The sequence below is a fragment of the Gossypium hirsutum genome, chromosome A08 (genome assembly GCF_007990345.1).
Source record: "Gossypium hirsutum isolate 1008001.06 chromosome A08, Gossypium_hirsutum_v2.1, whole genome shotgun sequence".
NCBI lineage: Eukaryota > Viridiplantae > Streptophyta > Magnoliopsida > Malvales > Malvaceae > Gossypium > Gossypium hirsutum.
In genome coordinates, this window is record NC_053431.1 from 13,799,207 (window position 1) to 13,821,872 (window position 22,666).

General features: G+C 36.8%; 1 protein-coding gene across 7 annotated transcripts; it reads right to left on the minus strand.

Annotated features, from left to right (window-relative positions):
* Positions 1-358: 358 nt before the first annotated feature.
* Positions 359-9,023, minus strand: LOC107952169 (LEC14B homolog). Of its 7 annotated transcripts, none has more exons than XM_016887468.2 (11): positions 8,869-9,023; positions 8,077-8,184; positions 7,770-7,981; positions 7,542-7,661; positions 6,333-6,410; positions 5,949-6,122; positions 2,440-2,517; positions 1,827-2,002; positions 1,341-1,499; positions 1,142-1,202; positions 359-755 (listed from the first exon to the last, which is right to left on the minus strand). In XM_016887468.2, the coding sequence occupies exons 2-11, from the start codon at positions 8,105-8,107 to the stop codon at positions 564-566; spliced, it is 1,281 nt and encodes a 426-aa protein (XP_016742957.1). In that variant the 5' UTR covers positions 8,108-8,184; positions 8,869-9,023; the 3' UTR covers positions 359-563. The 7 variants fall into 7 exon arrangements, with proteins under 7 accessions (XP_016742957.1, XP_016742960.1, XP_016742940.1 ...); XM_016887471.2 differs by lacking the exon at positions 8,869-9,023 and adding an exon at positions 8,750-8,773; XM_016887451.2 differs by having other exon boundaries at positions 7,770-8,184.
* Between the last annotated feature and the right edge of the window lie 13,643 nt (positions 9,024-22,666).

Consider the following 22,666-nt stretch of genomic DNA (forward strand, 5'->3'; position numbering starts at 1 on the left):
GCTGACTCTGAGACACATGCACGTCAAAGATATACCTCGAGAAAATTGAGTGGCAGACAGGCAGGCAAGCAAAGGCCCCTTACACCATGACACAACAAATACTAACAGCTAGCATTCAACGGATGCACAGACAATATCGTTCCACTTTATACCTTTCTTTTCCCTCTCTCTCTTGGCCTCATTGGCTTCAGTTACCACGAAAGTTCCATCTTTTCAAACAATCCCATAAACCCACAAATTTATCATCATTGTCACACCAAGTCAATTCTGATTGAAACTATGTAATGGTGCATGTTCTGCGTCCCAGAACAAGCTCCCCGCATTCAGAATCACTATATATGTATGTATGCGATCTTCATACGGGATCAAGGATGAAGCCCTTGACTAAACGTTGAGGATTACATTGTTTATTTATGTACAACGAAAAATATATATGCATGGAAGTATGTTTATTTTGTTCAAACAATTTATCATTATTGGAGCTGATATATATTTAAACAACATATATAGAATAGTATATATATGATTTACAACTTACAGATGTTACGGTTGGCCTTAACCCTTCAGTAGTAATATCTCCTTCGGATTCTTTTCTTGCTCACAGGGGTTGGTGCTTCTCCACTACCAGGGAATTCCCACTTAACCACATCTCCATCCCAAGAAGAGCTGACCAGCATCGGGTAGTATGGGTGCCAACTACAGTCTCTTACCGGTGATGTATGGTGCTTGAGTACTGCAACTTGGGCTCCGGTTGCCTGTACCAACTGACCATGTTATCCTCGATAAAGAAAATTTGGTAATTTGGTTGCATAGCACAGAGGCCACACTGTTTTGGTGTTCATGCAATGGCTTGGAAGTTGGAACATTAAGCCACAGTCTTTTAATTTACATTCATTTGCCGGCCTGGCATTATCAATTACTGCATGGCATCTCATAAAATGCATAATTACACTTTCTTCTTATAGTTCAAGATAATGCACCTCGTAACTACAGCTATTAAGCACAAAACTCAACAATTTTGAATCCAACAGGAAGTATCATCATAATTCATATACTAGTTATCTACACAATGTAATGGTGTATGCAATAGTGGTGCTAAATGCAACTTATAGGAAAAGCAACAAGGAATTTGATTACTTACCACATCATAGATATAAACCCTAGAGTCATGAGATCCAGTGTAAATGTACTTCTGACCCGTACTGCGATATACGGTACAAGAAATTGAGATAACGATATAAATACTTCAAACCAGACCCTATAGTGAGAATGAGAAACACAAAATAGCTCACTAAACAAAAAGGAGAATTAAATACCACTGGATCTATAGTAGCACTCACCTGTATTCTGGGGAAAAGTAACAGCGAATAAGAGTTCGCAAGACCGAGTGACCTTTATAAGTAGCAATGGATTGGTCAGATGGGTGCTTCAAATCTCTAGCCTGTGGCGGGTAGTCCATCCATCTGTAATCCCAGTCATAAGTCTTAAACCCTAAATTGCTGCAATAACATAATAAAGAAGTCTTTAACTTAATCTGCTTTATTCTATTCAATATGGGATGATGTTAAAGTACCGACTTCCATAAACTCAATCCATTGTATTTGACTGGAAATTGCTTTAACCAAAATCAATCTGGTAAATTAAACTAAAAACCAAACTAAGCATGGTTAAAACTGATGTTGAAATTCAAATTTAAAGTTCCACGAATCAGCACGAACATGACATAGATATGCAGAGAAATCTAAACCATGCTGCAGTTTCATTTTGAATAACGTAAAAGGTTGCAACTCCCAGGGGTAACATTAGATGCCATAGAATAATCATACCAAGAGGTAATGGAGGACATCTTTCTGGTATCCCAAAGCTTGATAGTCTGATCTTTACCATTTGATATAAAATAGCGACCATCTCCTCGACTGTCAATAAATGTCACACCTTCCAGGTGTCCCATCAAGACACCTGCTGGCTTATCTTTTGCAACAAAGCAACGCCTATCCCACACCTAAACAAACATTACTGCCAATTGCTTAATCAAAAGGGAAAGTAAAGCAGATTTATGCTTCTCATGCTTTCAGTAACATCTTTTTGTGGCAAACATTTTTGGTAACATGTTGAGGTATATTCAAAGATACTTTCTAATGGTTTTGCCTTTGAAAGTGTTGGTAAATGGGAACTTACTAAAATATAGAAAGCAAGCAACAAATTCTTTGCAACACAGCATAGCATTTTCAAACTACAGTGTCACCACACAAAATTATGAACTAAAACTAAACAACTATGCATAATGTCAGTCGAGGATTAACAGAACCCTTCCATATAAAAGATAATGGCCTCGGAAAAGGTATTATTCATCTGGTGAAAATTACAATAAAAAATATAAGTATTTCAGGAAAAAAAGGATAATAATAGAATGCCTATGCATAAGAGACCTGAGCTTACCTTGCAGAGATTATCATCACTTCCTGAATATATCAGATTACCACTTTCATCAGCAAAGGTTACAGTATTAACATCAGCCTGAAAGACGAAACGCAGATCAATTCTAGAACCCCAAAAATTATAGAACCAAATAGGGAAATGGTAACCACATTACATGAAACCAATATTTGATCAAAAACAATATGTGAGGATAAATCTTTTCGAGGAAACAAGAAATGATACATACGCGGAATGGGTGAAATTTATTAAAGGCAATTCAACCAAGCTGTCAATTTTCAAACTGAAAAGATTAGTCAACTTGTTACGAATTTTTAGAGGGTATCCAGGTATTTATGGGCTTAGATGTCTGCATAGCATTTTAAGATATATCTCCTAGCTTTAAAACGCAATTTGAATAACTCGATTTCGAGAGCTCAAGTTATGACCGTTTTAATGAAACTGCACAAGCAGAATTTCTGAACAGGATTATGACAGAAATTACGAGTTTTGGGCTTTTAATTCGAGTTTAAATCATATTGGATTCGATTTTTAGGCTCAATTTTTATTATATATGAGCTCAATATTGTGTTTATTAGGTTTTATTATTTTATTATTTATTATTATGATTTTTGGATATTTTTTAAATATTTTAAGTTATCTAAGAGTTTTTGTTTCTTAGTCAAATAAGAAAGATTAGTTTAAAATTACTTGTTGTTTAGATTAATTAAAGTTTCAGTATACTTAATTGTTTTTTTAATAAATTTCAACCTTCTTTTTTTGTGATTTTTAAAAGTAATTTTCTTCTCGATTGTTTTAAGGGGTCGTGAGAATTCATTTTTCACGCTTCAATTTGTCAAGGAGTTTGTTGGGATTTTGATAAGGATGCTTTTATTGCAATAAGAGTTCTAGTTTTATTTATTTATTATATAAGGTTTTATTAAGAGTTTTAGTTTTACTTATTTTCTTTATTATATTAGGTTTTTATTTCCTTTATAAAATCTAAGTTAGACTTTCCTTTGTTAACCGTATATAAAAGGCTGCCAAAATGAAATAAAGAGGTAAGCAATTATTCTATAAAAAAGAAACGTTATCTTTGGAGGGGGTTTAGTCAAGGACGAATCTGCCTCTTTGAGAAACCATAGGTCGGAGCAAGAATTTTTTCTCGTCTAGACCTATGACTAGATCCTACGCCAAGACGCATAACAACTTGGCATTAGAGTCTTCTGTCATGGGTGACGAAGAGACTTTGGCAGCCAAACTGGAGGCTTTCATGACACAAATGGCTACAAAGCAACAAGCATTAGAGGAGCAGATGACAGTGTTATCTCTTTTGGTCCAAAAAACAGCGAAAGAGTATTCAGAGAAAAATAGTGAGAAACAAGACAACAACGAAGGCAGAAAAAGGAATACAGACTTGCAAAAAGGGGGGTGCAAGGTGCCACGATACTCTAAGATGGAATTTCCCATTTATTATGGTGTTGGAGATTCTTTAGGATAGCTGAAAAGATGCAAAATTTTTTTTGGCAATCAACGGACTAATGAAGAAAACAAAATAGGCTTAACTTTATTCCATCTCTTAGGAGAGGCACAATTGTTGTTTGATCAAATGGAAGAAAAGGGGGCAAATCTTGATTGGGGCGCTTCAAAGAGTGTTGTCATGTAAGGTTTAGGCCACTTATGAGTAATAATCCCTTGGGGGAACTTGCCAACCTGAGACAAACTGGGATTGTAAAGGAATATCAACGCCAATTTCAATCACTATTGGCCAAGATTGTTGATTTTAAACCTCAACAACAAGTAAACCTTTTTACTGCCAGGTTGGTACTGCCAGGTTGGTAAAGGAACTTAGAATTGATATTGAGATGCAACAACTGGAAAACCTTGGAGTTGCAATGAATATGCCTAGAACATTGGAACATAAATAAAATGTCTCTTCCAAACTGCCGCCTCGAGCCATCCTGAACTGGCCAACTTCCCAAACCATTGGCAGCAATTCAATCAATCCATCAATTAGGAGCATTGCAAAGGGAGGGGGACAAACAACGGAACCAACAAGGAATAACGACAAAATAGGTTCTTCTGTACCATTTATTAAGAGATTGAAACGGACAGAAATAGTGGAAAAAAGGGCTAAAGGGCTGTGTTATAATTGTGACGAGTTTTATTCCATGGGACACAAATGTAAAAGGTTATTTTGGATAGAAGTACTAGATGTTGAAGGCAAACAAGATGAAGATGAAACAGATGATTTTGGATAAGTTCTGAAGCTTATTCTGAATTTGAGCTTGAGGACAAGCTCAACTCCGAGAAGGGAAGTAATGATATGGATGCTTTTATTGTAATAAGAGTTTTAACTTTATTTATTTATTATATCAAGTTTTACTTATTTTCTCTATTATATTACGTTTTTATTTCCTTTATCAACTCTAAATTAGGAATTCTATTTTATGTCAATTAGGACTCTTTCCTTTTATTAACAGTCCATAAAAGATTGCCAATATGAAATAAATAGGTAAGCAATTATTCTATCAAAAAGAAACGTTATCTTCAGAGGGGGTTTAGTCAAGGACGAATCTACCTCTTTGAGTAACCATAGGTCAGAGAAAAAATTCTTTTTTGTCTAGAACCGTGACTAGATCTTACGCCAAGGCGCATAACAGATTTATATCTCAAAGGGTTCAATTAGACGTTTATCCTTCTGTCCATCATATCCATCAGTCTATCATTCCATCTTCCACTTTGCTTTAATCTATCTTTTCTTTATGTAGTTATTATTTTGAATACTTACTCTTTATTTTTAATTTTTTTATTTTTGTTATTTTATTTGTTTCTTTTTTTTTCTAAATTTATTTGGTTTCTTCCTTTCAGGTCACATCAAATCTTTGTTTCTCGAGTCGAACAACTTGAATTCGATCATTTTTCCACTTCCTCCGCTTCAATTTCTTATCAAAGGTTACACAAATTAAATTACAATCCTAAAACAAAGCATACCATACTTGATGGATCTTTAAAACATACATTTGTTCCTGAGATAAAGTCCCTTTATTCTCCTAATCATGAAACATTCATGCACTTCAATTCTGATATAGATGAGACAAGAACTTTTCAAATATATAATAAAGGAAGGAGGTAAGACAAGCAGCTGTATGACTAAGATGCACCTAATTGGGGCACAGGCAATTGATAGAAGAGCAAAATACTTGCATATCACTATTTGATTCTCAAGGAAGCCAAATGTTTCAACTTTGGGACATTTATTCTATCTAAACACATTTAAATTAGTTGATGACAAGGACTTCCATTACATGCATAACAGCAAGATAATCTTTAAAAACAGTAAGACATAATGACATAAAAGCGGTTGATTGATTAAATTGGTATATGTATTACTCTCCCGTAATTTAAGATATGGTTTCAGTCATAAACCAGTCCTTATAACACTGGTATAGATAAAATTCAACAAAATTCCTGCAATAAAATACTCATTAAAAATGCTTATCAAATCAAGAATACACAGAAAGTGAACCTACCATGTGTGCCGCAATTCGAAGGGAAAGCTTGTTTGCTTCAAGATCATAAACATATATCGAATCATCACTGCTTCCAGCAACAAGTTCTCGTCCATCGGTTGAAAATTTCACAGAGAATATTCCAAAAGAATACCCTCCATCAGCAGCAGAGAAGTCCAATCCTTCATGGACCTCCTGAAAAAACATAGAACTCCAAAAACGTGACCAAAAGCATTGTTGGAAAAAAAATGTTTCAAGGAATATACAAAAACATCTTCAAATCATAATATCTCATGTTGTTCAACCTCAAACGACAAAGTTACTATAGTCAATCTCCCTTTTAAGATATACATGTATCTAATAGTTAATTACTCAAATTTAAAGACTAAAAAGTAGAGAATTTACTGTTATATTTGCAAGGGATTCCGTGGTAGCAGACCCAACATTAACAATATGGACTATGGGTGACATACTGGTATAAACCTGAAACAAGGAATAGATATTTGATTAAGATATCCGCACCAAACATGAAATTTGAGGCCATTGAGAAACAAACATTTGACTCATTGAGTGCCAACAATATTAATGTGTAATAAAATAAACAATGGCGAGATAGAAAATAAAAATCCACATGTACAAAGACATTCCTTTATTTGTAGTTTGAAGAAATTAGTCTAAGTTCATGTCCTTTAAACCCAGATTCTGGTGATTTACTCAACTAGCATTTCTCACTTTTCATTTAAGTCTTTTTCCATCTTTTTTCCTTTAATTTTTAATCTTCCCCATTTTATGTACTTCGTAGGTTGACTTAGGTGAGCAAATGAAAAAGGAGTAGTCTGGTTGCCACACACTACCAACCTAGTTATCAGTGCATAAAACCATTATACGAGAACTTGAACATTAAAGCAACAGATGAGAAGACAATTCAGGCATGAACAGGGGCACATGCAGAGAAGCAGAAAAGTGATTTATTTGTGGTTTCATTCTTCCGCATAAGGTCATATAATTTTTCACTTATAGAATGCAAAAGAAAGGATCAGGAAACCAGAGAATAACGTTTTATCAGGAATTATTTTGTCATGTCATGCAGAGAGTGAGACCACGACAGCCTGTATGATACCATGAATCTTTGTAACAAAACCTAAAGTGATATCAGAATCCTCAAAAATTTAAGCATAGTGCGACATGAAGTGGGATGATTTTAAATCCCCTTACTGCACGAAGGAGGATGATTTTAATCCATTTAATGCTTGAAATGTGTTATCTTATAAAAAAATATCCATTTCATATTTTGCAATGACAGTCTCGCCATGTCAAATATAGTTGCTATAAAAAAAAATTCACGTTGACATGAAGGAAAACACTGAGCACATGTTAAAACTAGACCCAGGGGGAGGGGGTTCATTCCAGTAGTAAATTCCATTCACATCACAAAGTTTGTTTAAATTAAAAACATGATTGGATATCACTGAATCATCTCAGGGGGAGGGGATTCATTCCAGCAGTAAATTCCATTCACATCACAAAGTTTGTTTAAATTAAAAACATGATTGGATATCACTGAATCATCTCATATATGCAAATATTAATTAACCATATCCAGTAAGAACTCACAAGATGGCGCTGATCAGGGGAAAGGGATGTGTCAGTAACAGTCCAACGCAAACTTTTGGCAAGAATGTTCTTCTGAACTTTCCAGCCTCTATCCACATTGTATATTCTAATATCGCTTCCCTGAAACCAAAATTCACAATCAAATCAAATCAAGCCAATTACTAGCTACAGTCCAATGAATTCAATGTCAATCCGATCAATGATCAGATATAAGACAAGCAACACTACCTGAAACCCAGCAACGAATAGAGAACCATCAGCTGAAAATTGAGAAACATAGGCTCGGCTGGTCATCTGGTCCGCAAGCCAAGGACCATTTACCGGCAAATATCGGCTAATCATGTGACAACGATCTGCTGATGAGAATCCTCCTCTTCTTGAATAATTACCTTCTCGACCTGCCAACATTTTCACTGGGGAAACAGGTAATTTTTTCTTTCCTGGCATGAGTTGATGCAATCGTTCATTAGGCACTGATTTAAGGTTTGTAAGCTGGGCAATCTCGTGGTCTACTTTACAGAATGGTTTGTCGGACCTGTTACTGCAACCAGCTTCACTGGTGACATTACCGCCTTCAAACAACTCAGATTCTATCTCCAGCCTACTCATGGCATACCCCATTTCAACAATGGCAACCCACAGGCTGTAACAAACATTTTCAATATAAAAGCACTACAGAAACTTTTACATGTGCATAAACACTCCTACATATATGTACATATCTAGTAAACCTTCATATCAAAGGATATTTTGTTCAGTTCTTAATATTTCAAACCTGAAAAGAAAAAGAAAAAACATATAGAAAAACAAAAAGAGATTTGTAATTGACAAATCATGTTAACTGACCCGGTTGAAATCACATGCATACCAATAAAAAGAGTAGAAAAAGCCCAAAATTAAGACAAGTGTTAATTGACTCTGGTTAGGATCATAACTAAATATAACATCTTTGTGTCCTCTATCACGTTGAATTGAGTGATAAGCATAAGCTAGGAATTAAACCAAACCCAATTCGTTTATTAATAAAAAAAAAACCAATTCTAAATACAAAACAAAAGGCAAACTTTCATCTATACTGACTTAGAATTTGTCACAATTACGAGCACCAATTCAAATTGTCAGGAAAGAACAGAATACATGCAAAACAAAAAGAGCATCCAATGATTCGACCGTCAAACAAAGGAAAACCCAAAATTTCTTGAACATACAAGTAACAACTAAGAAGGCAGCTGCATGGTAAAAGGAATGATTATAAAAAAATAAATAAAAATTAAAAGAAAACTTAAGACAAAGTGGATAAGAGTGAAGTGTGAAGGCTTAGCTTTACCTAATAATTGTGTTACGGAGTGTTGAAGCCTTGGATTTTGCTGAGATTCAGTCAGACTGAGATTAACAGTTAGCCCGTAATGTTTATATTTTATTTGTTTTCTTATTGGGGGAAAATTACATATATTCTGAGTCACGAGTTAGGGTGGTTGATGATTTGAGCGGCCGCAATGTGCACACCTAATCCCTTTACATCTTCACACGTGTTCATTTGTAATGGCCTTTTGTATTGTATTTATTTCTCTTAAAAGTTAAATCTGCATCTCGTATGTGGCTAAACAAGGCCTATACGCCAATTTTATTTTTTAATCGCGGATTTTAACTTTAATTAGAGAAATATGTTGTTTCTAAGAAAGAGTTTAAAAGCGTGTTTAGTTTAGCGTATTTTTACATAATTTATAAGAATGTACGTTTAGCTGAACGCGCTTTTCTTTAAAGGGTATATTCTTCATTACTTTTGGGATGAATTTTTTTAAAAAAAATACTTTTCTCTTAAAAACAATGAAGAACACATATTATTGGGGCAACTTTTTTAACTTTTGGGATGAGCTTTTTTAGAGATGAAAAAGCAGTAAATTTTAACTTTTTCAGCCAAAAAGTACTTTTGGCTGTTATTTTACCTTTTTAACTTTACTTTTTGACTTAAAATGTGTTTGATGTTATTATTTTGTGTTTTCTTTCTTGGTTATTTAATATGATTTTTACAAATGTGTTAAAAGCATTAATTAAAAATAAAAAATATTTTTTAAAATAATATAATTGTGTTAATATCTAATTACAAATATTTAATTATTATATTTAAATATAGTTTATATATTCTAATTAAATTTAATAAATAATTAATATTAATTACTTAGAAATATTTAAAATTAATATTATATATTAAAATATTAACAATAAGTTATAATAAATTATTTTTTTATATTTTTACTAAAATATCATAATATTAACTAATTTGAACATTATTTAAATACATATTTGTTACTTTATAATATCATGTCTAAAATGGACATTTTACTTTTCAAAAGCACTTTTTGACAGCAATATCAAACACTTAAATTTTTCTAAAACACTTCTCAAAAGTACTTCTCAAAAGCACTTTTCCACAGCACTTTTCAAAAGTACTTTTCAAAAGCAATGAAGAACTGGCCCTAAGTAGCAATTTTTAACTTTTTTATTATTAGTATCTTTGATTAGATGTTTAAATGTTAGATGGTTTTGTTCTTAGGTCTCAAGTTCTATTCCTCTCCCATTTATATTTATATTTTTTATTTCATGTTAGCTTCTTCGGTTGAATGGTTAAATAATAATGCTTTCATCATTGAGACTCAAGTTCAATTCTCATTTTCTAAACACATTTTTAATTTTTATTTCATATCGTTTCAAGTTTTTTATTTTATTTTAATTTATCTTTTTAATTAATAACTCTTTTATTCATAAAATCAAATAATTATTACAAATATAATTATTTTTAGTAAATATTGTTAGATTTGTAAAATAAATCTAAAATAAAACTGAATAAACTAGGATTTATCATGTCAAATCATCAAGAATAAATCAAGAATAAAACTATATGCGAAAACATATTTGAATCCATGAATTCCTTAAAGTTTTACTGGATCTTGAGGATTTGATCTTTCAAATTAGCACACAAGAAATTTAGAGAATATCTGCTCTATCTTTCTTAATAATGAGATATTAGAAAAGATATCTTATTGTGTAATTTGGAGACCATAACCCTAATATTTATAACCTTGGCATATTAGTTCTAGTTCCTAATTAGCCCATCATTAATTAAAATTTGATTAGAATTCAATTATTAGAGTATCTACACATATTTAACACATACTTTATTTAATAATTAAAGCCCAATAAAATTCTAACCAAATTAGATCACTTTTAATTTGAGCTAACTTATCATGATAGTAAATAATAACATGTAATTACCTTTATTATATATGTGATGCCCATATTTTCCAACGATCTCCCACTTGGACCACATATATATACTAATTACACTATAATTACATGTCATTATACAACCTTATGAGTTCAAAATTTTACTATCATATCCAAAAGGCATTCCGAACAATCTTGTCCATTAATTATGTTAACATAGAACCAATGCGACTTTCGTTACATATATCGTAACTAAATCCATCTATGATCACGTATATTAACACAATCAAATGACATAGATCAAGTATGGATGTGTAGCATGGAAATTACATGCAATATGATTTAAACATGTCTATTTCTAACTGGTCCTCTTGTAACACCCCACACCCGTACCTTACGTCGGGACGGAATACGAGGCGTTACTTAAACTTGAACACATACATTCTCACGTTTCCGAGTCACCAAGAAATGGTCAAATTTAAAACTTTTCCAAACTTTACCAAAAACTCCTTAATGTGGGTTTACGAGGCCCAAATAATTCATTTAAAACCATTCGGGACCAATTCGGGTCATTTAAAGAACTCTAAAAAATAACACATGACATAGGGGCACACGCTCGTGTGAGAAAGGCAACACGCCCGTATGACCTTTTCAACATGGTCGTGTTGATGGCCCGTATGGTTCATACGGCCAAAGCACTTAGGGACACGCCCGTGTCCTTCACCCGTGTGGAATTAATTTCCACTTCGAACCTATAGGGGTTTTCACACGGTCTGATACACGCCCGTGCCCGGGCCCGTGTCCCTCACACGGCCATGACACGCCCGTGTCCTAGCCCGTGTGCAAAAACCTAGACATTCTATTTCTGACGTCAGTAACTCTTAAGGGCCACACGGCCAAAGCACACGCCCGTGTGTTAAGCCGTGCGCTTCACACGGCTGAGACACATTGCCGTGTCTTCGTTCACGTGTTTACTACCATGTATACTGACTTGCGAATTTTACGTGCAGGGGACACATGGCTGGACAACACGCCCATGGGGCTGGCCGTGTGTCACATACGGCCTAGACACACGCCCGTGTATCTACCTATGTGGACAATATAGTTATGATAATATCCATTCAAAAATACAAGGTAGAAATCAGCCACACAAGGCAATATCTCATTCATGAAAATATCATCATTTGCATACATCAATCATGAACCCTAGCCATCATTCCAAGGCTTAATACATGAAGGGATTCATCCCAAGCCAACACATTTGGCCCATATAACAAGACACAAACATCAAAGTCTAAGTCCTATACATGCCATACTTCAAATAATAAAACCAACTATACCAAGTGCTTCGGTTGATAGTGTGATCAATGCCTCCAATGTCCGATGATCCTCGAGCTAATTAGTCGGAACTATAAGAAAATGGGAAGGAGAAGGAGTAAGCATTAAGCTTAGTAAGTTGCATGCAATTAAATATAACAACAACTCTACCATTCATCAACATGTTCATAATACAAAAGAAGGCACAAACACAACTTACTCATCACTATCCAATACAATTCACATAGTATACATTGAGCTCATATCTCAACATTTCAAATATGCACCTGTACCACTCACAACATGGTTATACTTTTCTCATTTAACTTAAACTATAACTCTCACTGTTGAACCATTTGGAATACTATCGGATATTCTCTAAGCCTCAAACATAGGGTATAATGCCGATGCCATGTCCCAGACATGGTCTTACACTGACTCATGTCTCAAGTCGATGCCATGTCCTAGATATGGTCTTACACTGACTATCGTCATTGAGGCTGACGCCATGTCCCAGACATGGTCTTACACTAGTTCTCGTATAGTCGTGTCGATGCCATGTCCCAGACATGGTCTTACACTGACACATCTCATAGCCGATGCATGTCCCAGACATGCCTTACACTGGCTTACCTTACGAGACCGATGCATGTCCCAGACATGTCTTACACTAGCTCTCGTCTCAATGCCGATGTCATGTCTCAGACATGGTCTTACACTGGCTTTCATAATGTGGCCGATGCATGTCCTAGACATGTCTTACACTAGCTCGCGATAACCCATACGTCATGGCATGAATATTCGATTTATTTCTTATGGTTTAAACGGGAATTCTACTATCTCAATTATCAGCATGCATTCTCATTTCCACCATCAAGCATTTCATGCTGTATCAATTCAGCACATATAATAATAGCATAGTTGTATTATTTACATACAACTTACCTCAGATTATAAAATGTAGTCGACTAGCTCGACTTAATCCACTTGCTTCGTTTTTCCCCGGTCTAGATCTGAATTTTGTAAATCTTGATCTAAAATGATAAAAATTCACAAATTTAATCATTTTATTAACCTAGATACTCAAAAATATAAAATTAGGCAAAATGACCATTTTGCCCCTAGACTCTTGCAAAAAGACCATTTTACCCTTAAGTCCCGAAATTTGATTTTTATCGAATTTCTTCATATCTTAAGCCTAGCTGAACAATTTACTCTTATAGAAACCCAAAATTTCTATTATTGCTCACATTTATCATCTAATTCTCAACTTATGCAAAATGGTCCCTAGTTAGGATTTTCATGAAAACTACTTCACAAAACTTGTTTATTTCACAACAATAACTCATATTCCTCCATAAAATTTCAGAAAAAAATATGTTTACTATCATGGAAAGATCCAAAAATTTCAACCATTTTGCAAAATGGTCCCCTCTTTTGAAAGCTCATGCTATAAGGGGTCCAAAAATGCAAAAATCATCAAGAAAAACTATCAAAATCACTTACTTGTGAAGGTAAAGAGTGGCTGAAATTTTTCAAGCTTTTAAACCCTATTTTGGCTGGTAAATTTCGGTGGTGAAGAAGGTGAGAAAAAGATGACACCCCTTTTTCTTTATTTTATTTTATTTTGGTCAAATAGGCTACCAAATTTCTACCTAATTTTAACTTCATATTTTGTCTCCTATGGCCGGCCATCACCTATACAAGGGTCTATTTGCCCTTTAGAGACCCCCAATTTAATTTTCATGGAAATTTAACACCCTTAGCTTTCAATTCAAGAATTTTAAACTTTATGCGATTTAGTCCTTTTTCGCGATTAAGCTCACAAACGCTAAAATTACTTCACCAAATTTTTCATGCACTGACAAAAACATGCTATAACTCTAAGATAATAATAAAATACTTTTTCTGACTTTAGATTGGTGGTCTCGTAACTACTTTTCCTACTAAGCCCAAAATCGGGCTGTTACAATTCTCCCCCCTCAGGGATTTTCGTCCCCGAAAATCTTACTGGTGAATAGATTCGGGTATTGGTCTCTCATGGTTTCCTCGGGTTCCCACGTGGCTTCCTCAACTCCATGTCTATGCCATAAGACTTTTACAAGTGCTATACTCTTATTCCTCAACTGTTTGACTTCCCGAGCCAAAATCTTGACCGGCTCTTCGTCATAAGTCATGTCCGAATGAATTTTAACTTCTGATGGCGCAATCGCATGTGAAGGGTCTGATCTATATCGACGTAATATGGATACATGAAACACGTTATGAATCTTTTCCAATTCAAATGGCAAAGCCAATCAATAGGCCACAAGCCCTACTCTCTCGGTAACCTCATAAGGTCCTATGAAACGAGGATTCAGCTGGCCCTTTCTACCAAATCTGAGAACCCTCCTCCACTGTACTTTCTGAAACACTCGATCACCGACTTGAAATTTGATCTCTTTCCGTTTCAAATCTGCGTAGGATTTCTGTCTATCCGATGTGGCCTTTATACAATCACAAATCACTTTAACCTTTTCTTCAGTCTCTCTGACTAAGTCGACCCCGTGAATTTGATTCTCTCTTAGTTCGGTCCAATATAAAGGCGTTCGACACTTACACCCATACAAAGCCTTTTAGGGCGCCATCTTCACACTTAACTGATAACTATTGTTGTAGCCGAATTCAAACAATGGTAAGTTCCTTTCCCAACTACCTTGAAACTCGAGAATACAACACCACAACATGTCTTCTAAAACCTAAATCATTCTTTCTGACTGACCGTCGGTTTGTGGGTGCTATGCCGTGCTAAAATTCAGTTTAGTTCCCAATGCTTCTTGTAATTTCTTCCAAAACCTCGAGGTAAACCTCGGGTCTCTATCTGAAATAATCGACAGAGGCACTTTATGAAAGCTCACAATCTTGGAAACGTACAAGTCAGTCAGTTTCTTAAGGGAGTAGTCGGTACACACTGGTATAAAATATGCTGACTTTGCTAACCTATCTACAATAACCTAAACAACATCCTTTTTCTTCGGGGTTATCGACAAACTCATCACAAAATCCATAGTAATTCGATCTCACTTTCACTCGGGGACCGTGATAAGCTGAAGTAGACCCGCCGGTACTTGGTGTTCCACCTTCACTTGCTGACACACAAGAAACTTGAAAACAAACTCTAAAATGTCTCTTTTCATTCTCGACCACCAATACATTTTCTTCAAGTCATTGTACATTTTCACACTACCCGAGTGTATAGACAAACAAGCACAATGTGCCTCTCGCAAAATCTTCTGAATAAGCTCACTATCCTTGGGTACACAAATTCTGCCTCTGTAAATCATACAACCATTAGTACCAATACTAAACTCTGATTCAACGCCCGACTCACACTGAGTTCTCTTGGCTTGCAATTCCTTGTCGTTATTTTGAGCTTCACAAATCTCTTGCAGGAACATCGGCCTAGATCTCAACTTTGTCAAAATTGAACCATCATTAGTCACTGACAACTGAGCATTCATAGCTCTCAAGGCGAACAATGATTTCCTACTCAATGCATCGGCTACTACATTAGCCTTTCTAGGGTAGTAGTCAATCACCAACTTATAGTCTTTTATCAATTTTAAACATCGCCGTTGCCATAAGTTCAACTCCTCCTGAGTCATCAAATACTTTAGACTTTTATGGTCGGTAAATATCTGGCATCTCTCACCATACAAGTGGTGTCTCCAAATCTTTAATGTGATCACTATAGCTGCTAATTCCAAATCATGGGTCGAGTAGTCCTCTCGTGTGGCTTCAGCTATCTCGAGGCATAGGTTATAACCTTGCCTTCTTGCATGAGCACACACCCTAACCCATTCAAGGATGCATCACTATACACCACAAACTCCTTTCCCAGATCCGGTTGCACTAAAACTAGAGCTTCGGTCAACAAGGCTTTTAATTTCTCAAAACTTTGTTGGCACTTCTTTGTCCATTCAAACTTGACATCCTTTTGTAACAACCTTGTCATCGAAGTGGCTATCATAGAGAATCCATTCATAAACCTTCTGTAGTATCCAGACAACCCTAGAAAGTTTCGAACTTTTGTCACATTTTTCGACGGTTTCCACTCCACAATAACCGAGATCTTGTTTGGGTCAACTCTAATTCTATCTCCCGACATGATGTGTCATAGGAATCTGACCTCTTTAAGCCAAAATTCACTCTTATTGAACTTGGCGTATAATTGCTTATCTCTCAAGGTTTGTAAAACCATCCTCAAATGCTCCGCGTGTTCACCCTCATCACGCGAGTAAATCAGTATGTCATCGATAAAGACCACTACAAACTTATCCAAATACGGTCGAAAATACAGTTCATCAAATCCATAAACACCGTAGGAGCATTCGTTAAACTGAAGGGCATAACAAGAAACTCATAGTGCCCTTACCTCGTCTTAAATGTGATTTTTGGTACATCTTGCTCCTTAACCCTTAACTGATAGTAGCCTGACCTTAGGTCGATCTTAGAAAACACAGTGGCTCCCTTCAACTAATCGAGCAGATCATTGATTCTTGGTAAGGAGTATTTTCTTTTCATGGTTACTTTATTGAGCTGTTGCTAGTCTATACACAATCTCATCGACCCATCTTTCTTTTTCACAAAAAGTACTGGAGCACCCCACGGTGAATAACTCAGTCTTGTAAAACCTTTATCCATTAACTCTTGTAACTGAGCCTTCAACTCTTTTAACTCCATTGGAGCCATTCTATAAGGAGCAATCGAGAAAGGTGTCGTACCAAGAACCAACTCGATGCCAAACTCGATTTCTCTGGTTGGAGGTAATCCTGACAACTCTTCCAAAAACACATCTATAAACTCACAAACCACTGGTACTAATTCAATCTTCGACTCAGATACTTGAGTATTCAACATAAAAGTGAGATAAGCCTCATATCCCTTCTTCAAATACTTCTCAGCAGTTAAAGACGATATCACTACAGACAAGTTATCCGATTCATCTGATCCAATCTGAAAAACATTCCCGTTTTCACATTTCAACTCAATAACCTTCTCCCACAATCCACTACAACACTATGAGAAGTTAACCAATCCATCCTAAGGATTACATCAAATTCATTAAACAATAATAACATCAAGTTAGCCAGAAAACAATGACATCTAATTGTCAAAAGACAATTACTACACACTTGGTCAACTAGCACATGTCTGCCTAAAGGGTTGGATGCTTTTACCACAAATTCGGTGGACTCTACTAGCATGTTCATACGGGATATCAATTCCATACAAATATAAGAGTGGGTAGACCCCGGGTCAATTAAAGCAACGATAGATATATCATGGATAGAAAAAGTACCCATAATCACATCGAGAAATTCTGCATGTATAGCATAAGACCTTGCAGGTGCTTTACTCTCGGACTTCACTGCAGTATCTCTTGGCGTACCTTTACTGCTAGCCCCACTTCCAGGGTTCCTTTGTGGTCTACCCCTCAAAGGAGCACTACTTGCCTTCACATATTGCTTTTTCTTACCGTATAATTTGGGACAGTCTCGGATGAAGTGGTCTAGTGATCCACATTTGAAGCAGCCCCTCTTATTCCCTCAGCACTCGCCTAAATAACGTCTACCACACTGTGAACACTCTGGTCTATTTGGCTGATCACTACCAACACTAGCGATAGAAGTGGTTTGAGCTCTAGAAGTCGTGTTCTACTGGTTCTTATTTCTATTTAGGAACCCCACCGAAGAATTCGATCGGGTAGAAACCTTTCTCGATCTCTTAGATGAGGTCTGTTGTGATTTCCCTATTTGTCTTTTCCTTGAGTCTTGAGACTCGATGTCAGCTTTTCTTTTCTCTTTGTCCAATTCCTCGGCCTTACATGCTCTTTCCATGAGCACCACAAATTCCCTTATCTCTAAAATGCCAACAAATAAATGGATGTCTTCGTTCAAACCATCTTCAAACCTCTTACACATAACGGCTTCTGTAGATATGCACTCTTGTGTATACTTGTTGAGTCTCACAAACTCATGCTTGTATTCAGTCACCGTCCTACGACCTTGCTTCAACTCTAAAAACTCTTTCCTCTTTTGGTCTATAAACCTCTGGCTAATATACTTCTTTCGGAACCCTTCCTGAAAGAATTCCCATGTTATCTGCTCTCTTGGTACGACTGACACGAGAGTATTCCACCATTGGTAAGTTGAATCTCGTAGGAGTGACACTACGCGCTTCATACACTCCTCCGACGTGCACGATAATTCATCAAATACTATGTTGGTATTCTCCAACCAAAACTCGACCCTTTCTGGGCCATCATCGATATTTTCCCAAAATTCTTCGGGCCTATGTTTACAGATTCTGTCGACTGGAGGTTTCTCTCTCCTAGCCATCTCTGCTCCTTGAGGAGCTATATGAATGGGTTTAGGAATTAGGAGAGGTGAGGTGGTGGAATATTCGGGTTCGTTCGAATAAACTTTGAGTACTACGCATCAATCATATGGAGGTAAGCTTCTCTAGCCCCTCCGCCTTGACTCATTGTCATGGGCTTACTATCTACTAGCGCAGTCCTTTCAGTAGGACCCATCGTATTACTTTCCACATCATCTGCTGTAGCTACGCTAGGATCCATTTACTATATGAAAAACATGATTTATAATCATCAGGAGTCGTCACACTATCAATATACAGTTACGGCATGTATAGCTAGACTCGTACTCACGCTGGGTTAGTCGTAGAACCGACTAAACCATACTCTGATACCACTAAATGTAACACCCCACACCCGTACCCTACGCCAGGACAAAATACGAGCCGTTACTTAAACTTGAACACATATATTCTCATGTTTCTGAGTTACCAAGAAATGGTTAAATTTAAAACTTTTCCAAGCTTTACTAAAAACTCCTTAATGTGGGCTTACGAGCCCCAAATCATTCATTTAAACCATTCAAGACTAATTTGGGTCATTTAAAGAACTCTAAAAAATAACACATGACACAGGGGCACACGCCCGTGTGAGAAAGGCAACACGCTTGTATGACCTTGTAACATCCTGATTTTCGGGTTTTTTTTGCGATTCTCGATATTTTAGTAAAGTTTTTAAAAATTTGGTATATGGTTGTGAAATTCATAATTTGAGTATGTAAATGGGCTTATGGAAGGCCCATGTGTTGGCCAAAACCCGGTAGAATTTTTGAATTTAGGACTTAAGAGTTAGGGGTACTGGCTAGATGACCTTATGTAAAGTTGTGGGTAAAATGTATCACAAAAAGAGCTTTGGTAAAGTGGCAAGGGTGATGCCACTAAGCTCCTAAATAGGTGGCGTGTGGAGCATAGAGAAAGACCTGGGTTCGATTCCCTGTGTTGGCAAATAAGGTTATTTGTTTTTATGTGCAGGAAGGGTAGGTGTTGGAACCCAAGTGGATTCTGTTGGAGGAGTTTGAATTAATCAAGTGCATGGATTAAGAAGTGATAAGGGGAGAGATTTTAGGGATGATGGAGAGATAAGGAGGAGCGTATCTAAGAGAGATTTTAGAAGATTTGAAATGGGAGAAGTGGTGGCCGGTCAAGGGGAAGGTTTAGAGCAAATTCGACTATTGGGGTTTTAAGGTGGCATTTTTTTTTCTTTCTTTTCACTTGTGCCGATTGTTCTTAAGAAAATCCCTCTCATTTCTCTTCCATTATTTCTTCGACAAACTCTTTTCCTCTCATTCTTCCTCTCTTTCATTCATAGTAAAAGTCGAACCTATCATTCTTTTTATTGCTAACCGAATAACAACAAGCCAAATCCCGAAGGAGTCAAGGGAAGTCGATTTATCTATAAAGGTATACACTTGTTCTTTTTCTTTTTAGCCGATTCTTGTTATTTCAAAATCCTTTCAACTCTTTTGTCAACACCCTTTTTTGGTCCATAACCACTTTTTCTTCAGTGACCCAAAAGCCGAAAGCACAGCACCCTTGGGTGACTTGGTGGCCGATTCTTAGGATCCTTGTGGTGCGATTTCTACTAGTTTTTTGGAGCTGGGACTGCGTTGAATCAAAGTTAGCACGGGATTGGAATCATTTGGGTAGGTGAACCTTGGTAAGTGCTCGTGGCCTTAATCAATTCGGTATTATGGAGGTTAAGAAAAGCCGAAACCCCTATAGTTTAGGGAGGTGGCCGAATGTGGGTATAGGCCTTATTGGCTTCTTCTTTTAATAGTGTCGACTTGGATTAGCTGGGATCATCGGAGTGACTAGATCTAGTCATCAACTTCGGCAAAGGTATGGATTCTAAGGCCATTATGGAGGGTCGTCGAATGTGTAAGTATTGTTAATAGATGGTTCTCGATTTGGTTCTATTATTGTGAGCTGATCTATTAACGGTTGATTATAGGAGAAATCATGTAGGAGATCTTGTCGAGGAATATCGCAAAACAATTGTGTAACGAACCCTTTTTCATAGCTTGAAATGATAAATGCCGAAAAGCCGAAATGCTGAAATTCTGGCATTTCGAGGACTTGTGAGCAAGTGAACGCTCATTGGTTAGTTAGATTCACTAAGTTGATGATCGGGAACGTTGGAAAAGGCAAGGGCATGATTTTTGGAATTACGGTAAGTTGGGCCTCGAGGGGCTGAAGTTGGGCCCAATGGGCTTTCGGGCCCATTTGGGTAAAATTGGTAGAAAATGAAAACCTGTTAAATTGCGCATTAAGACTGGTGACACCATTATGGAAAATAGGCTAAATGGGCCTAGATGACTAAATCGACTATGTAGGGCCCATTAGGGGTTTCTGGCCCAATAGTTCGGTATCGCGAAAAATGGGCCAGAATCGCTGTTTAGAACATATGAATGGGTAGTAACTAATAATGAACACGAAAAACCCTAATATTTGGTAAAATTATGAAATTACCCTTATATTATGAAAATGACTATTTTGCCCCTCGGTAAAATTGACCGTTATACCCCTAGGGTTTACTTATAATTTGATACATGCAATTTTGATATACATGATTAATATGATATGCTCATGATATGTATGATATGCACATGATGTATTCATAAATGCATTGGATTGGGTTTTTATATGGATGGAGGAAGTGAAAAAGGGCTTATGCCCCAGTTTATTGTAAAAGGGCTTATGCCCCAGTTTATTGAAAAGGGCTTATGCCCCAGTTTATTGAAAAGGGCTTTGGCCCAGTTTATCGAAAAGGGCTTTCCCCTAGTTATTAAAGAGGATAGGCCTCCAGATATATGATAAAGCAACTATGTTGCCAGTGGTGTGTTGGTTGGGTGGGTTGAGTTATTCCCCACATGGTGTGTTGATTGGTACGGGTGGAGAGTAGCGGATGGTGGGTTGAGTAGTCTCCCCAAATGGACTTGCATACATTCATTAATATTACATGTGATATTGAAATAGGCCTACGGGCCATACCGTTTACAGTAAAGGCTTCGGCCTAGTAATATGAAATATGAAAAGGCTTCAGCCCAGTATACGCTGAGATTGAAGTTGGGCTTAGGCCTAGCAGGCTGATATTGCTTTGGGCTCTGAAAGGGGCTTGTTCACATTGAGTTTCCAAACTCACCCCCTTTCATTAACCTTGTAGGTGAGCCTTGATTTGGGGACTTGGAGCCGGAGGGGATTCAGAGTGGCCACGGTGATCGCTTTTGGGCTTTTGAATAAGTGTTTGGTTTTCATTAAAGTTTGCTTTATTTATTAATTATTTTTGGGTTGTAATAAGGCCATTTTAACTTTATTTTCTTTCTTTTCTGGGATTATTTTATTTTTAATAACTTTAAACTGGTTGATAATAAATGGGCGAGACTTAGGACGCGTTTTCAAAATGACACTTGTTTTCCAAACAACACAACGTTACGATTATCCGATTTCTCAAAAATATCCACTTAAATAAATTTCAAATCGATATAACCAAGTGTGGCAATGGTTGTGGGCATGTCTAGGATTGGACCCATTCAAAGAGCTTGGTACTTAAGCAGCCTTCATGGCTCACCTCCTCTGTTACGGATTCCTACCTGGTGCCCAGCTTCCATTCACTTTGTTAGCTTAACAAAAGTCAGTTTTTAACGCACTAAAACGAAACATGGGTTTTTAACTTCAATGTGGCACGTCAAATTCGGCCATAACGTTTGGGCCAGGTTTGGGGTGTTACAGACCTTTTCAACATGGTCGTCCTGATGGCCTGTGTGGTTCACACGGCCAAAGCACTTAGGGACATGCCCGTGTCCTTCACCCGTGTGGAATTAATTTCCACTTCGAACCTATAGGGATTTTCATACAGCCTGATACACGTCCATGCCCGGGGCCCATGTCCCTCACACGGCCATGACACGCCCGTGTCCTAGCCTGTGTGCAAAAACCTGGACATTCTATTTCTGACGTCAGAAACTTTTAAGAGTCATACGCCAAGGAAAATGCTCGTGTGCTAAGCCATGCCCTTCACACGGGTGAGACACACGACCGTGTCTCTGCCCACATATTTACTACCATGCATACTGACTTGTGAATTTTGCGTGCAGGGGACACACGGCTGGACAACACGCCCATTGGGCTGGCCGTGTGTCTAGGCACACGCTTGTGTGTCATTGTGGTTC

Excerpts from the sequence above, each read along its gene's own strand:
- LOC107952169 (XM_041075880.1), bottom strand. The coding sequence starts at position 8,747 with ATGTTCAAGAAATTTTGGGTTTTCCTTTGTTTGACGGTCGAATCATTG. Across the intron at positions 6,123-6,332 it reads AATCCCTTGCAAATATAACA|GAGGTCCATGAAGGATTGGA; the intron begins GTAAATTCTCTA and ends ATGTTTTTTCAG. Across the intron at positions 1,500-1,826 it reads ATGTCCTCCATTACCTCTTG|CAATTTAGGGTTTAAGACTT; the intron begins GTATGATTATTC and ends ATGTTATTGCAG.